Source organism: Toxorhynchites rutilus, chromosome 2 (assembly GCF_029784135.1).
Source record: "Toxorhynchites rutilus septentrionalis strain SRP chromosome 2, ASM2978413v1, whole genome shotgun sequence".
Lineage (NCBI taxonomy): Eukaryota > Metazoa > Arthropoda > Insecta > Diptera > Culicidae > Toxorhynchites > Toxorhynchites rutilus.
This window is the reverse complement of record NC_073745.1, coordinates 15,903,447-15,922,183: the sequence shown is the minus strand read 5'-3', so window position 1 is coordinate 15,922,183 and position 18,737 is coordinate 15,903,447. Positions and strand designations below refer to the sequence as shown.

Genomic DNA, 18,737 nt, shown 5'->3' with positions numbered 1-18,737 from the left:
TGGTTTTAAGCAAGTTGGTGATCCCGATTCGGATCAAGTACCGTGAAGCTCCCTTATAGCAGCCAGTGCATAATTCCGCTCACTTGACATAAAATACTGTTTTTCTCACTAGCTATCTTATTTCTTCTGGTAAATTATATTTGTGTACACTCGCAAAACTATAACTCTTCAAAAAATTGGTAATCAAGTACTATTAGTTATGCTTAACTATATAAATTTAAGCCAACATCGTTCGTCGACCTGTCATTTGCTAAATTTGTTGTTTTCCCTAGCAAAGTGGCTAACAACATTGTGCACAGTTGTTATCAATACAAAGTGTAAACGACTGAAAATCTCCGGGAAGTAATAAAAACTGAGTGATACAGGTACATCTTTCCATTGCAAATTCGATCGGTTACTCCCAAAATAAACATGGCTGGAACAAGGACGGCAATATTTCTATTTGTTTTTCATTCCACCCAACATGAATAAAACAAACGCCGGACAGAAACGCAACGTTGATGCTATACCCGTACAAATCCAGGATGCCAAAAGAGATCTGGCAGAGATTGACCGAAAGCTGGACCGCAGCAAGAACAGAATCGGGTTGAAGATCCCGGATTGTTCCTGTTTCTCAAGGATGTTTTTATCCTTGACTTGATTTTCAGACCACTCAAAAGCTGTGGATAGAATGACGAACCTACAATTGACATTGATCAACGATTTACGGAGAAGTGGATTGTATCCGTTAGATTCTAATGCTGTTAATTACTCAGATCTTATTGGAAAACCCAGTAAAACATTTTCAACACAAGCCGTGTTGCCAATAAATAAATATTACTGATGTAATTCATTCGATTATTGATTTCGACTCATCTAACTTGTTTGCAACATACATCTCATATTTAAAACGATTTTTTACTTTAACAAATTGATTATTGGAATTAGGAACACCAATTAATGGAATTAGGGAAATTACGTTTTTGCCGGTTGGGATTAGGACCAAAAGATGCAAAATATTTTCCATCATTATGAGCAGTGATGGTAAAAAATCCCCATCCCCATCAGCAGGCGACACTCTTTCACTCGTCAATCTCCCACAGAGAGTATATTTTGAACGGTGAGCTACCAAGATCTCAAGAGAGCAGTATGAGCAGTAATTCGCTGATGCCTGTACTCTCCAGCGCAATGCTTCTACTATGCAAGCTTTATCGTGAGTGATTGCTAGCAACGATTAATCGCAGAGTACAGTAAACATTCACTAACTGGGCGAAAAGAGAAGACCACTTATCGACATTCGCGTTTTAACTGGTCCGGCATGTTAGACGTCAAATAAAATCGAGGGAAACTTCAATGAATTGTTTGATTCGCTTAGTTCCTGTAATTGGATAAATAAAAGGATTCCAATGGAAGTTTCGCATTGAGTGCGACAACAGGTATGACATATGATTTGAGAAAATTGTTTTTCTGTAGTTTAATCAATGTTTTTGTCGTGCGAAAATAATGTCAACTTTCATAACATTTAAAATTACATTCGAATGCCCCTCACAGCAAATCTTCCATTTGAATATGGCGTCGATTGTTTACGAAATTGTGCTTTTTAACTGGTCCAAGGACCAGTTAACGTTCGCCCAGTTAAATAGCAGACCAGTTAAACCAGGACCAGTTAGCGAACGATTACTGTATAAAGCCTGCGATGAGCACTTGTTCCGACAATGTACATCTCACGAACAACTGTGATCATAGGATGTTAGCCCTATGATTTTGAATTCTCCTTTTGCCTTGCCTCTGCTTTGACCGGAGTGAGTGTCGTGCAATAAACTTTGTTTGTTTCAGTTTTGTATTGCTCGTCTCTCGCCCCGCATTCAGTTTATCGGTGCAATTGAATATTTAAAAAAAATCATTCAAAAATGAATAAATCAAACGTTTCCGAAACAATCCGTCAAATTTTCATCGCACATCGAAACGGAGAGTTTCGATGTAACGCAGGTGAAGGCTGCGGTTACCACCCGAAATCTCTCATGATTTCGAACTGTGTGAGGCACGTGAGGGACCAGCATCCACTGAGGTATAATATCCTCAATTTGGGATAGAGGGTATCAGATGAAGAAATTGAGGCCATTTCAAAAAAGAAAAAGGCTAAGGTTGGGGCTGATGATTCGGCTTTAGTGCGAGTTTATCGCCAGAAGTTAGTTGGTGGGCTCATAAAGTTATGCACCGTGCATAATTGCCCTTTTTCCACCGTGGAGTGGGAAGGTTTACGTGACATTATTAATCCAATATTTCAAGTGCTGAAAATAACGGTCAATCGTCATAACATAGTGTCAATGATCAACAACACCAGTGACACTATAGTAAATATCATCAAGGCAGAAGTGAAAGGTCAACTGCTTTCTCTATAATTTGACTGTACATCAAAAATGAACAAAGCTGTCCTTGGAGTTAGCGTTCAATTTTATAAGCAGTTGAATCTGGTTAGTCGATCTCTAGGTAAGAAAACATTTGTTGAAAGTAGAAAATAACCTTATAAAATATATCAACTTTGAATAACTTAACATTGCTTGATAAAAGCCTGTCATTATTCATTCGAGTGTTAGGAGTATTGTTCCCGACAAACTATGAAAAGTATATTTGCATACAAATAGGGTTCCATACTTTTTTCTTTTTTTTTTAAACACTGACATTGATTGACATTGGAGCATTGACGACAACCATAAAATTAGTGATTTAGAATGATAATATGCAATAGAATAAGAGCAATTTTACGCCAAATCAGCCACTATATTCATGACTATTTAGTGAAAATAAATTTTAAAATACACTGTTGAATTTTTTTTTGAAAAGTGAATTTAATAAAAAAAAGTCACTGGAGGGTTGTATCCAAGACACGACCGCATAGTTGACGTAGGATTCCGCTAGGCTATCTGCTGCATGCTGATTTTGGATAAATTGTAAAACTCTTCGATAATGATTTGGGTCCGTTTTGTCTGGTTGTTAGGTACTGTTTGTTCACTCCACCAGTGTCCATAACCGAGTGATAATGATAAAAGGATGGTGATTAGTCATTAGATAGTGCGTATCACGTACCAAAGCCGCCCTCTGTATTCCTGGACGAGATGGCTCCTGTGTGATGTATGGATGAAATAAAGAAAAAAAAGCTCATCAATCATCATCGAACACAAGTTTTCTCACCAGAAAAAAGTGTTACTTTAGTATAGAGAAACTATATATGAAATGGAAAAGGTAATTTCATTTATAATTTTTTTCTGAGTGTTTATTCAACCCATTTCCTTTTTGCTTTAAACCCAACGGAACACTATGCTACATTCCTCAAGGCGAATTTCAATTGAGCTAACAGCACCCAATACGATATATAGAGCATATGTGAAATCACTTTTTCGAATACTCCTTCATTTTTCCAATTTTGCTCGTCGCATGAACTTTCCTTGGGAAAAAAAATCGTTCCATATTTCAAGTCATTTTAACACAATAGCTACCATTCATAATTTTACGCTTACAGTTCTGTTTCAAAATACATGATCGGTCATTGATATAAAATTTCACGAAGCAACCAACATAAAAGTTCCAAATTTTAATTTTATTTATATTCCATCTAGCATAAGTTCTATTCAGCTCATTGAAACATCATTCTTCAATCTACCCATCGGAAGATTCTTATTGGAACGAAAATAACAAAAAAAAAAACACTCGTTCATCGCTCCCAATTTATCCGCCAGCACGTATACAATCAGCAATGCCCACGATAGTTACAATGAGCACTATCAATTTGTGCGCGTCGTTAGTTAAACTATCGACCACGAGGGTATTTACATGCTGATTTCCCCCAGACACCTTGGATTTGAAATCTCTGTTAGGGAATACATGTCGGTGAGAATAAAAGCTCCCCCTACTTTCATGTATCTGCGATGCCGATTTCCCCCAGGCAGCTTGGTTTTGATGTCTCTGTTAGGGACCCGCCGCATGTGTCGTCAATTTCGACCTATCAGAAGTGGGTATTTCCGTTAGGATAGGGGTTGAGATTTTTCAATTGTTCGATAGTTAGTGTCATGACATATATTGTTTTAGTCAATGTAAAAAATTGTTATGGAGTGCCGAAATTGAATGACGCAAAAATCTCATCAATCCATCATAAAATGACTGAGCAATAAGCATTTGAAATTGGACAATTTTCACGGTGCGCTCGATTTTCGATTTTCAATTTGTACCCCAATATGTTCCCGAAAGACGTAATCCTACGTCAAAACTTGTGTTTCTCAAATGAAATTTTCAATACTTTGCGATTTTTTTAATACAAAATGTCTACATTGAATTTTTCTAACTAGAACTAACCATTTTCAAGATATAACGAGATTTATATATTTTTTATATTTATAAATAATGTTTGTGAAATTTGCATACTATGTCGGATCCTAGCTCGTAGTGGCCAGCAGCAGTATGCACTTTTTAATATTTAACGAACATTATTTTCATTATATTGAATTCATTCCTGTATATAATCGAGTCAAAAAATAAAAAAAGGGTGGGTTATATCTATTATATAACCGAAAGGTTGACGTGGGACTATCTTAGTTTAGCAATCACTTATTTGTATTGATTGAATTTTTGATTGAATGAAACAATTTCCAAATTCAATTGACTTCAATAGATTTGCTTTGTGAGTAAAAAGATGGGTGGGTAATGTCGGGGACATAACCGGAGTGACGTAGGACTATACAAAGGGGACAGCTTTTATTAAATATATATTTTGAATATATTTTTTTATTTTCTTCTCCTACGTGAATACCTACCTATCTACCTGAAAAATGGATTAGTTTACTGTTTACTCTTTATGAGTATGTTGATGGTTCTGAAAAGAACCTTTGCTGTTGTGTTTTTGTTATCACTCGATATTCCCATCTTGTTCGGTTAAACCTTCCTGTTTAGCTATTGCGTTTGCCACTCGCCACAGCTTTCACAGTTGGAAAATTTCTTCCCATCCAGCTTGTGACATGTTGTTCAGTAAATTACATTTGATACGACGTGCCGGAGAAACACTTTGCCACTCACTGAAACTAATTGTTGCCTTGATGAGCGCCGAACCGAAGCTGCTCTGTTCTTGATGCGGGTTTTCTGATTGTCGTGAGCAGCTTTGCAAGCCAACTCGAGCACTCCGACGGCCGAAACTCTATAATCCCTGTTAGGTATACTGGTGCTCCGGCATCAATCCGTTCGGCCTAGTTACCCTTGCGGAGCAATCAGTGAATGCGACCAACAGGGAACTGGAGACCTGCACGGTTCGAGTGAGACTTTGCCTTTCCCTTAACTTGTCCTCCTTTATTACGTCCACGATGCCGATGCCGTACAACCACACGGGTTTACGGTTTGAGAGAAAATAAGATATTTTTTGGGGTCCGCGTGTTTTATACTCTAGCGGTACACACTCACAGGATAGAGACAAATCGGCAGACTCAGCCAGAGGGGCGAGTCCAACGAGACGAACGAATGAGCGTTAAAAGGGAGCGATGGCAAAAAAATACATTCATTACGATTTGTTTGCTCGTTGGATTCACATGCAGGCTAAAAAGGGTCCTTTTCAGGATCACAAAATTATTTTCAATCTAAAGAGTTTATTGTTTTGTTATCACTCGATATCCCCATCTTGTTCGGCTAAACCTTCCTGTTTAGCGATTTGTTGCCACTCGCCACAGCCTTTACAGTTGGAAAATTTCTTACCATCCAGCTTTGTGAAATGTTGTACAGTAAATTACATTCAATGCGACGTGCCGAAGCGCCACTCAGTGTCGCATTGGAGGCGATTTTAATCGGTAATTGAACATTTGCGATGACAGTGGTACAGTGTCGACTTTCAATGTGGGGTCATAATTTGGATCTCTATGTTTGCAAAAATGTCCAACTAAATAAGTCGCATTACATGTCCGTCCAATTAGCTAAATGTCGAAATAATTGTAAATTACTGTACTTTCAATATGGAAACAATTTAAGAATTGGTGAAAATTGAATAATCAGGAAAGTCCCCAACTATCAATAAGCTCAGAACAACTGCCAAATTCACATATTCATCAGATCCTGGCAAACAAATTATGAAAAAATCAATTTGTGTTTTATTATTATTTTGGATAATGTTTTAGAAAGCATTGAACTGTATTTCCTAAACTCTTTTTTGGAAGGTATTAAACCTTCCCTGCGCCTTGTTTTATGGAATGCGCCTTGTTTTATGGAATGGTTCCAATTTAGAAAACTTTGTACTCGTGGTTTTGAAAAAAAAAAAACATTTCGAACGCCCTCGATGCCGCCTTGTTCTGGATTTGCCACCAAAGCAGTTTGTATAAAGAACAAACTTTTTTCTTCTGCTACCTGATGCCGTTTTGCGATTGCGTTTGCCACTCGCCACTCGCTGCAACTGCCTGTTGTCTTGATGTCCACCGAACCGAATGTGTTCTGTTCCGAATGCGGGGTTTCTTATCGTCGCGAGCAGCTTTGCCAGCTAACTCGATCACTTCGGCGGCCGAAACTATATAACGCCGGCTAGGTGGACTGGTGCACTGGTACTAACGCGCTCGGCCTAGCTACCCTCGCGGGGAACTCCAGATCAACACGGTTCGAGAGGGATTTTGCCTTTCCCTTCACTTTTCCTCCTTTACCATGTCCAGACATGGCTGCTTGGGTTGGTTTGTTGATGTGTTGTGATGCGAACCGATGTGGTGTACGGTTTGAATGAGAATGATCGTTACGGCAGCGGAGCGGGGATTTTTAAGCTGACTGGCTGGCTCGAGAATTACGCATGTGTGAGACTGCGACCAATGTTTCGTTCATTTTTTTCTTTTTCCTTTCCAATCGTGCTTCATTCTATTTCGCTGCTGCTCTGGTTGCCCGTTTGTGTCGGTACGATTTGAGGAGCACAAAATGGACCAATCAAAAATGGGCACATAGTGCATTTGGACAATGCTTGATATTTCACAATTATTCAATTATTTATCTCAAGAAAAATGAAATGTTACTCGTTATGATAGATGCGTAGATATATTTCCTATGAATTGATGCAAAAACCTTTGCGATCTATTGAGAAATGCTCGAGTTATAAGCGTTCCAAATCTTGCATTTTTTCCTACTTGTTCAGTGCCTAGATTTCCATTTCACCATTTTTTTGACGTAGGATTACGTCTTTCGGGAACATATTGAGGTACAAATTGAAAATCGAAAATCAAGCACATCGGGAAAATTGTCCAATTTCAAACGCTTATTGCTCAGTCATTTCATGATGGATTGATGAAATTATTGTGTCAATCGATTTCGGTACTCCATAACAATTTTTTATATTGAAGAAAATAATATATGTCATGTAACTAACTATCGAAGAATTGAAAAATCTCAACCCTTATCCTAACGGAAATACCCACTTCTGATTGGTCAGAATTGACTACACATGCGGCGGGTCCCTAACAGAGACATCAAAACCAAGCTGCCTGGGGGAAATCGGCATTGCAAAACCATGAAAGTAGGGGGTGCTTTTGTTCCTACCGAAATTTATTCACTAACAGCCAAGGTGCTCAGTGGAAATCGGCTTTGCAAATATATGCAAGTTGGGGGCATTTTTATATTGCAAGTAAGGTGAGTGATACGATTAATTCTAGCAAATAAAATTTAAATTTGGAACATTAATGTTGTTTGCTTCGTAAAATTTCATATCAATGGCCGATCGTGTATTGTGAAAAATTTAGCACAAGTGTAAGTGTAAAATTGTATATGGTAGCAGTTGTGTTGAAAATGACTTGATATATGGAAGGATTTATTTCATATTTCATAAATAAAAACAAAGGTGTGTTCCTCTCGAGAACGGGTCGTTTGATTTAAGCTGTCTGTTTTGTTGTATTTATTTTCACCCAAGGAAAGTTTATACGGCGAGAAAAATTTGAAAAGTGAAAAAATATTAGAAAAAGTGATTTCCCATATGCTCTACATATAGTATTAGGTGCTGTTAGTCCAATTAAAATTCGCATTGGGTTGAATAAACATTCAGAAAGTGAAAGTTATAAAAGAAAATTACCTTTCCCATTTCAAATATGTTTTCTCTATATTGAAGTAACATGTTTTTACTGATGAGAAAAATTGATAATTGTGTTCGGTATTGGTAACTATTTTATATTGCATTAGTTAGTTTTTTTCTTTATTTCATCCATACATAACATAGGAGGCATCTCGTCTAGGATCACAGAGGGCGGTTTTCATCATATCTCGTTCCACTTCGGTATCTTTTATCTGATACGCACCATCCAACGACTGTTTACCATCTTTCTGTCATCACTATTCGGTAAACACTGGTGGAGTGAACAAACAATATCCAACAATCAAACAAAATTGCCCTTTTCAGGGCCACCAAATCATTATCAAAGAGTTTAACGATGTAATTCTTCAAACATATCCAAAATCAACATATAGCCTAACGGAATCCTACGTCAACTATGCGGTCGTGTCTCGAACACAACCCTCCTGTGACTTTTTTTTTCCATTTTTTTATCTTCCGGTTAGACGTAGTCCTACGTCAAAAGATTGTATAATGCCATGTATGGTCAATTCATACATTGTGATATATTATGTTCTTCGGTACAAGTAAATTTAATGACAGTCCTTTTACGTTTGCTATGATTCCTAGGACAAAATATGTGAACGGAAGAATTATCAAACGATTATTTTGCATCTCTCAAGTGTACGTACCTCTAGAACAGCGAATTTGCTTGATTTGATAAACTTCAGTCACTCAGTTTCGATTTTGACATGTGCGTCGAACGCATATTGTTTAATCAATAGGCGTTATCGCAACAAATGGTTATCAACATTCTGCCTAATCATCAATCATCTACGCATACAGCGTAGAAATTCAGTGAGCAGAAGATATGAAGGCAGATCCTTTAATGCAATCTTGAATAATCGAGCCGAAGCGTTGTGTTCGTATCCGCTTTTGTAATCCGTGTTAGGAAAACACTTTTCGGAGTGCAATAAAAAACATGCAGAAGAATCCACGGCTTGCATGAATCAACAACTTCAATTTCTTTTTTTATACTATAGAGGATTTAAACTTGAAAGTTCATTCGCCTCTAGTGTCTGCACGATTTTCCCATGTTCCTAAGGTAACACGATCTCCTGTTAAGGAAACATTTTCTAGTTTGCACAAAGGCAAGCGAGTACAAAAGTACTAGTAGTTTGCAAAGCAGATTTCCCCAGACTTCTTGGTTCTGAAGTCTGTGTTAGGGAAACACATTTCAGTCGGAACAAAAATGCCCCCGACTTGCATGAATTTGCAATGCCAATTTCTCCATGGTCCATGGATTTGAAATATGAGTTAGGAAACAAATTTCAGTCGGAACACAAATACGCACAACATTCATGTATCTGCAATGTCGATTTCTCCAACGCTACTTGGTTTTGAAGTCTGTGTTAGGGAACACATTTCGGTGAAAACAAAAGTCCCCATACTTTTATGTGTTTGCAATGCCGATATCCCCAAGGCTGCTTGGTTATGATGGCTGTGTTAGGGAAACCGTAAATCAGGCCAATCAAAACGAGGCAGTTAGGGCGTTTAGATAACGCTTAACATTTTACAGTTATTCGATAACGCTTTCCGATCCAATAAGAAATGTTCGAGTTATAAGCATTCGGAATCTTTCATTTTTTCCTGCATGCTCTGTGTTTAGGTTTTCATTTTACCTCCCATATACTCGGGTTAGACGTAGTCCCACGTCAAAATATTCGTTTTTCATGCATATATGTTTTGTTTTTGAATATAAAAGATGAATTTAATTTTTGATTCATCCCCTTAAAATAAGAAAACATCTTTCACACGAAAAAAATAATATCCGGTAACTATCAGTTATCCGGCCTATCCGACCAATATTTGTTATCCGACCGGATTTTACCTAGCCAACACATCCCCCACTGGAATATTGGATTGTTCCCTCTGGCCCAAGGGAGTTTTCTAAATTCGATCTGACGATAAAATTTGCCTCACACGACCAAAAAACGTACTCGATGTCGTTGTTGATGTTGCAAACGCATTAGAGGCCAGTGCAAATGGAACATTAAATCGTTTAATCCTAATGAAATCATTATCACATTTACAAATAAATGTCTGCCGAAGCGCATATTGTTTTTCTTCTTTCTGGTCAAAGCAAATGCACTCGGGGTAGAATATAGAATGTCTGGGAGAAAGAGCGAGAGTGCTCAAATCGTAAAACATGAAGATACTCATTCTCGTGGAGCAAATCCCTGCTGCAAGGTGCACACAAAACGAACGAGGAGAGTAACTCAATTATCTGATCTAGATTCAGTCTAGCAACGCATTGGTGAACTCAGAGTTACCTAGACAACATTATTTTGTTACGATGGGAGACGATTCAAAGTTAGTCGCAGTTTGTACAGATTGCGATCTGTGCAGTTCGAGATCAATCGTTAATCACATCATGCTCCCTTGTTTTCCATCCTTGATTATGAGTGGTTTAAATACAGCAACGCTCTCATCCGTATGTTTATCAGGATTTAATCAATTCACAAACACTGAACACTTACATTTCTTACATTTCCGGGACTATATTTTATTCTGCATTTCTTTCTACAGTTCACCTCAATGCCTACTACTATTTTCAAATGAATAGCACACACAATATTGATGAATTATGGCAGATGGATGTCAATCAAATATAAACATGAGAGAATTCCTAAAAATGGTTCGGCAATCGATCGACAATTAATCTATTTGTAGCTTATGCTATGTAGAGCCTCATTTTACAATCTACTTGCTGATAAAGATGGTTGTTATCAATCAAACGTTCAATAATTCGTGATCCTAAACTTATTTTTCAATGTTGTCCCAGCCATCGGGACCTGCGGTTGTGTTTCACGAGAATATCTTCTTCTGTACGAAAACATGTGATAGTGTGTAGTGGAATACTTTTTTTACGATGGGAATACTCAAGGATTGGTTGCGAATAAAGCAGCCGGAACAGAATCGTTCCCTGGGGCTAGAAACTGAATCCGAGTACTACCTACGGTGGACCTCAATCCGTGTCATCTACTATACGGGTTTTGTTGTATATCTTGCGTTTGGAATCGTCGCCACTGGAATATGGCCATATCTGAAGAGTGTAAGAGAATACGTCAAAAGTAGAATCGACATCGAAACTTAATCATAATTGATTACAGCTTGACCCCGATGTTGGTAAAGTTTTTCTGACGTACGTGTTTTCCATGCCGGCGATTATTCAATTGGTATGCAGTCCATTGTTCGGTTGGTGGAACGATAAACTAACATCGATCAGGATACCGATGGTATTGTTTCTTCTGGCGTTCATCATCGGTCATATACTGTATGCCGTCGTAAGAGCGATACCAGATCATAGAAAGCATGTCCTACTGTTCTCACGAGCTCTTGTGGGATTGTCCTTGGTGTCCTGCACCATTTATCGAGCCTACATGTCAGCGGCCACAACCGTTGCGGAAAGAACTAAAACCTTGTCATATCTTGCTCTGGCTCATACCAGTGGTCTTCTCTTTGGTTCAGTGTTCCAGGCAATATTCTCTATTCTCGGAGAAGATGGCTATCGCTTCCTGGGCGTATTTCATGTAAATATGTACACCGCTGCCGGATGGTTTTGTGTTCTACTTGGGATTGTCAATTTGATCTTGATGCACCCATCCATCTTTCAAGATCAGAATGTTGCTCTGAAGGAAGCGATCAAAAATAATGAAGTGGCAACGACCGAGAAAGTTCTGAAGTCAACCGAGCTGATAGGCCTACCGATCAGTATGATGTTGATGGCGTTCGCTCTGTTGATGTTCCTGTATACTGCTTGGCAGACGTAAGTAGTGCACTATTTTTCAAACAAATTGCAACCAGTAAGAGAAGTTATTTGTGGTATCTTATGTTTGCTCATAATTGATCTTCAGTGTATGTAATCCTGGTTTTGTGCACATAAGCCGTACATACTAATTTCCTGATAATAACATTGATTAGCTGCCGGGTATTCAAATGAAGCTATAATCAACATGTGATAGGCTTACATGTTATCATGTTATCATTACCTAAGATACTCTATGAGCATCAATGTAGTTCGAACGGGATTTGTAGTGTGCTTGTGAATTCAAAAGCCATAAAGTGTGTTACGATTGAAGTTTCGCATTTCTTTTAACCCTCCTGTACTCGCGTGCAAAATCATAACACGTATACTCGCACACGGTGTCACAGACCGAAAACTGGACTTCTCTGTAATGTTGCCATTGTGTATTTTTCAGGCTTTATTGGCATTTATTTGAAGAAGAGGGTATGATTGAATGAAAAAAAATGTTTTCTTCGCCTTTATTATGTTTTATTATTATGTTTTTTATGTTATGTTATTATGTCATCTAATTCAGCCTCCTCAAAACAGAGTATTTTTTGATACTCCAACACAAATATCGAAATTCGAATTTTTCACTGTTATTAATTAAAAGTAAGCAACTGAATATAATTCATGGAAGTATAAAGATCTATAAAATAACATAAAAACGTATTAACCGATTGTGGTTTTATTGAAGTAAGAATCAGAACATAGCATAACTGCATGCTCGAAACAAACATTTTTTTTTACATTTCATGCAGTTGTTGCGTGTTTTTCGGGTCTTTTATCGAAGAGAAGAATGTATAACGACCTTCTAGATAATTACCAGAGGATAAAGGTTCTGGAATATAAAGTTTGCATATTTCTAATATTCTTTGTCTCTGTATTCTTGGTAAACTAAGAATTAATACCTTTTTTTTAGATGGGGCACAAAAAGATGATATAAAAGGATTTGTTGTAACTTCCTTTTCTTTTTTCTTTTTTTTCATTGTTCATTATAAAAAAATTTCACCGAAACTGTAATTGTTAAAAATTACCATAAGCCACCGATTAGTTTATAGTTTACTGTTTAAAATTCTTCCACAAGTGAAATTCTTTCACAAGTATGTATATGTTTGACATTTATATTTAGCGAATAACTATACGAAAGTCAAACATTTATATTTTGCTTTAGAACGTATGAATCTAACGACGAATAGTTAATATATGGATCCGTTCAATCCAGTTACAAAAGAGACTGAAATCAAATAAGAATAGTCCGGTAATGATCTTATGCATTATATTCTATAAATATTCCACGCCACTAAAATTAATTTATACATTTCATTCAACAACATTCTAGAATATGAAAAAAGGCACTTGTCCAAAAAAGTTACTCCTATACTCGCGTCGGTGGGTCAGACCGAAAGTGTTAAAAAAGTGGCACACGTCCCCTTTGTACCAACACATGCGATACGCTAAACGATGACGAACGACGAATAACGAAGCTAGAGAGAATCGCAAAGTCGTAGCGTTGACATTTTCTGAGAAATGAACGAATTATTGATTTCTCGGTCTGACAGACCAATGCGCGAGTATAGGAGTGTTAATCATACATCCAAAAAACCTAAACACCCCTCTTTCGTAGATGTGTGCATATATTCGCGTTGACGGCGGAATGGTGTCGACATCTGGATACGACATTAGTTTGTATGAGGCCAACTATTCTCTATCTGATTAGTCGGCCCTAAAGTAGTTTTAAATTGCTAAAACTTGTATTTTTTTTTCTTGCTGTTATTTACCTACTAGAAGTACGTTGTTCTGACTTTAATTTAAACTATTTTCTATGAATTTTCAGATATTATCACCAAAACTTACCATTATAATATAAAATTATATTGACGTAGGACTACGTCTTTCATTTCTATAATGGGGTGTAATGTTAAAGTCTCGAAAACGAAAGCGTTACGCCGGAGAACGAGATTTTGAGCGTTAATAGCTCCTAAACAACTGAACGGAATTGTGTGATAAACACTTCATTCGAAAGATAAAATGTCTTCGTTTTCTATGCTTGTTATTTTTTGAATCAAAAACTTGTTTCAATAGCCTGGAAACTGCTTTCAAAGCAGGCATCACACCAATCGGTATAAAAGCTTTTTGTCGCTCGGAAATCTACTCAGAAAAATTCACTTGTTGCAAATACACAAATACTCGCAAGTTGAATTCTTAGAAAATAAACGAAAACAAACAAAATAGATTAAATTCTGACAGAATGAAGATGAAAAGCGAGACTGCTGTATCACTTCTAAATAATTGAACTATGATCCCCAAATGCCTAAAAAAAAGTTAAATAAAATTGAATTTAAGTTAAAAAAAAAAGAAATCTACTCAGTTATGATTGTGCAACGATTGAGGTATCATCAATGGATTGAATGGATATTTCCCTAACACGGCTTCAAAGCCATGGAGCCAGGGGAAATTGTCATTGCAAAATTTATACAAGCAGCAGGTACTCGCTTGTACCTTGTAGGTGCTCCCGTGGTCGAGTGGTTAGCGTCACACATTATCATGCCGGGGGTTCGGGTTCGATTCCCGTTCTGGTCGGGAGAATTTTTCGTCAAAGAAATTCTCTCCGACTTGCACTGTGGTCACGCGTATTCTACAGCCTGCCACTCAGAATACATTCAAGGCGTGTTATTCGGCATAGAAATATCAACTAAGTACTAATAAAAATGACGCAATTAATACTACGTTGAGACGGCGAAGTTCCTCTAGGAACGTTAGAGCCATTTAAGAAGAAGAAGAAGAAGGTACTCGCTTGTGTTTCTGCAAATCGGGATGTTTTCCTAACACAGACTTCAAAACCATGGAACCTGAAGAAACTGGTATTGCAAATACCGGAATATGTTTTCCCAACACCGATTCCGAAACCAATAAGTTGGGAGATCGGCATAGCAGATCTCGGCAGTATTTTTATACCTCCATGCATTTCTACACTCCGGAATTCGTTTTGCTAACACGGCCAATAAAAGCGGATACAAATGCAACGCTTTGGCTCGGTTATTCAAGACTGCGTATTCCTTCAACTCGCCGGCTCACTGAACTTCTACGCATACCGTTTGATGATTAGGCAAAACGTTGATAACTTTTTGCTGCGATAACCACTACCATAATGCATGAATTGACCTAAATTGGGATTTGTTTCCAATTTAATTCGTATTTTTTTTCATTCATTCACTAATTTAATCAATAACTTAATCAATACATACAAAAGATAGCTCTGCGCAGCAGTGATGTCCCAATGAGGAACATCCGAGGTGTGATTATTGCTAATTGAAAAAAACACAAATGATTACTAAGCCAACGGCAGTCCTACGTCAACCTTGCGGTTCTATCTTAGGTATAACCCATCCATCGTTTTTGGACACAATTTTTATATGATATGTTTTCACTACTTGCTAGCAAAAGTGATTTTCATTTACAAAGAGTACTAACTTGATTTGGGGAAAATAATTTTCATTCATAATTTTTATTTTAAAAGTGTGTTCATTTCTGCTGCACACAAATATTGTCATGCCTTATCTCCCATTCCGTAATACGAAGCTCAATGCCGTTAACGAGGATAATGATGTCAGAGATGCCAGGTTTGAAGACATGTCCTCTTTTTGAAGACATTTATTACATTACTGTGAAGACATTTGATTTTGTGAAGACATTATGAAATATGTGGAGACATTTCAGTATGAAAGGGTACGTGGGTCTTTGATCAATTATCATTTTTAAACTCATAAAATTTTCGCAGTTGTGCAATATATTGTAAATATCATCGAGTAAACACCCTATTCATCTGATATTGTTGTTGCAAGTTGAAGTTGCTACTTCGTGGAAAAAGATATCAGTCGATCGAGGAGATCAAAGAGAATGCGATGAGGGAACTGAAGGTCATCCCTTCGTCGGCTAGATCATATTTTGAAGGAGATAAAATAAATTTGCTTGAAATTCAACTCTATTTTGTTTTATTTAAAAATTTCCGATACTTTCTGATCATAGGGTATAACATCATAACAACCAAGCCTCTCCGCTCTGCTTTAATTGTATGGAAGTTTTTTTGACGTAGGACTACGTCTTTCATTTCTATACCGGGGTGTAAAATCAAAGTTTCGAAAACGAAAGCGTTACGCCGGAGACCGAGATTTTGAGCGTTAATACCTCCTAAACAACTGAACGAAATGGTATGATAAACACTTCATTCGAAAAATAAAATGTTTTCGCGTTGTTACTTTTTTATCCGAAAACTTGTTTAATTAGTCTTAAAATTGCTTTCAAAACAGGCTATTGAAATCACCAATCGGTATATAAGCGAGCGCCGCTCGTAAACCCACTCAGTTATAATTGAACAGCGATTGGAACATGTTGTCGCTGTTGTGATGAAGCTAACTTCGTTTATCATGAAAGCGCTGATGAACGGTGTCACCAAGAGCCTGTTTGTGCACCTTAGGCCAGAAGGGAATCCATCAGGAGGAGAGTGATGCCACGGTTCCGCTTGAAACATCGGAGCAGCCGCCACACACACATACACGCGCGGAACCCTCGTTGCTATCATCGTTGCTGAAAAATAATCTACCAGTTCCCCTGGGAATTGAAAAATACATTCATGCGAAAGAGTTTATTTTAATGTTTTCTATCCATACAACACTGCAACTAAATACATTTGGTTTTGTGATTTTTTAATCAAGTGTAATTAGCTGGAAAGCTTCTGAAGATTATTCTTCCCCATCAGAAAATGTTTCGTATCGCGAAAATTATATAATTTTCAATCGATTATTGCTCAGTCGCCGAAATTTTCATACTCAGAGTGTTCATTCCCCTCGAGTTTGCCTTCCAAGTTGCCATCGTAAACCACAACTTCTCTCGATTCAATCACACACGAAAGGAATACTTAAGCGATATTCTGGTGGTGAAACCAATTCATTTTTCGTTAGGACATCGACAAGACAACATCGTTACTGAACGAGCTGAACGGCGAGGGATCGAGGGATTACCTGGCCTGACCTGAAATGCAATCAGTTTGTTTTGACTGTGAAGGAGCGCAGAAAAGCCGATCGATCAGAAGGAGAAGAGAAGGTGTCCAAGAGAGTATCAGCATCGAAAAACGGTTCCCCGGGAAGACATCGAAGTAGCCGCCACACACACACACACATACACTCGCGCAACTTTTTCGTTTGCTGGTTATCGAGAAGAAACCTGAAAAGAAGTGATCGTTGCTGAAAAATAATCTGCCAGTTCCCCTAGGAATTGAAAATTACATTCAAGCGAGTTTATTTTAATGTTTTCTATCCATATAATACTGCGACCACATACATTTGGTTTTGTGATTTGTCAATCAATTGCAGTTAGCAGGAAAGCTTCTGAAGATTATTCTTCAGAACAAGGTTTTTTGTACCAATATTGGATGCATAAAACCTTGAGCCTCCAACGTAACGCTCTCGTTTTCGAAGTCCCCCAAATATTCATTTATTCATTCATTCAGAATGGATTTAGATTCAACTTCAAACAAATGATCTCTAAATCAACGATAGTCCTACGTCACCCTTGCGGTTATACCATAGATATAACCCACTTCCTGTTTTTTGTTTCTCGAACCAATGGAAACGTACATTTTTCTGAGTTAGCTGTCGAAGTGGTTTGTCAATTGTGAATAGGTTCAGGATAGAATTAGAAGACGTAGTTCTACGTCAAAAAATAGTTTGAACACCGAGCTAAAAATGTATAATGATCCATAGCAATAAAGAGTCTCAATTTCTCTGCAAACTCAATACCAGTTGCGTTTTCCCGCAATCAGAAAGAGAAACCAGTTTCCGTGTTATCAATCCAACGCACCAATGCAGCCAAAACTATCATCAAAGAGTTATTTCATAATGTTTGATGCATTCTATAGTAATATACGAAATGATAAAAATCAATTTGACTCTAATAATTTATTTTCCGGGGGAGAACTTGTGTAAATTCAGTGCCGATCGATCATCCAATGTTCGCGCATTGTTTCCGAGTTAAAATCGACGTCGAAGGGAAGCTCACATTAGGTGGTAATTTCTTGGAAGAAGATATTTTTTCGGTTGAAAATTGAAGGCGAACATTAGTTTCGATGCGTACAGTCGTTTCTGTCTGGATTTTCTTTTGTCGTTCTGCAAAATGTTCTGTATAGCATATGTTGTGGATTATTACTTTGAGAATGATATTTTAGGGAGCGTTGTGGATATAATTTTTCCAAGAGATACTGAAAAACAACTTCAGTGTTTCAGTCCAAAGTATTTATAATAAAATCCTCATTCATAAGGAGAGCATAAAGGAGATCTATATCGATCTCGGTCTGGGTCGTGTATGTGGAAAAGTATGCGAAAAGCTTATTTGCAATGTGTCTCTTGTTTCGCTCGCTCATATTGAACTTATATTGCTATACAATACATATTATAGAAATGATCACCAGTATTTGAGAGTCATGACATTTTCTGTTATTTTTAGGCTCATTCAATGTAATAATTCGGGATGACAAAACATGTGATAAAAATTAATTCTGGGTGTACGGACAAGCTTACTGTGGATGACCGTTTCAAGCGGAAGAAGCTGTCGAAAGTTGCTTCGGAGTACCTGATTTGGAAGGTTGTTTCAGTCCGATTTGACTGCATGCCACTACTCTTAAACCGTACAGGAGTTGTATGCGGCTTATTCTGTGGATTTTGTGCCTAAATACATGGATCCACCAAATTGTCCAGAACTCCCTTTGACCGAACCTTTTAGGCCATGATGAAGCAGGCGAAGGACGAAAAGAAAACGGAAGTTAAAAAAAAACTGAGAAATATGTACCAGAAATGACTGTACAGGTTTTGATGG

At 37.6% G+C, this 18,737-nt stretch overlaps 1 protein-coding gene across 2 annotated transcripts in view; it reads left to right on the top strand.

The window, feature by feature from the left end:
• The first annotated feature begins 10,763 nt into the window (after positions 1-10,763).
• LOC129764705 (major facilitator superfamily domain-containing protein 8-like) overlaps positions 10,764-18,737 on the top strand; it is a 27,261-nt gene continuing 19,287 nt past the window's right edge. The window contains exons 1-2 of one of the 2 annotated variants that reach the window (XM_055764074.1): positions 10,764-11,135; positions 11,194-11,849. Coding sequence is in view for 1 of the 2 variants with exons in the window: in XM_055764072.1 (XP_055620047.1) it covers positions 10,953-11,135; positions 11,194-11,849 (839 nt within the window). In the remaining variant the exon portion in view is untranslated. The remainder of the gene's footprint in view (positions 11,136-11,193; positions 11,850-18,737) is intronic. The other variant, XM_055764072.1, reaches the window with a different exon arrangement.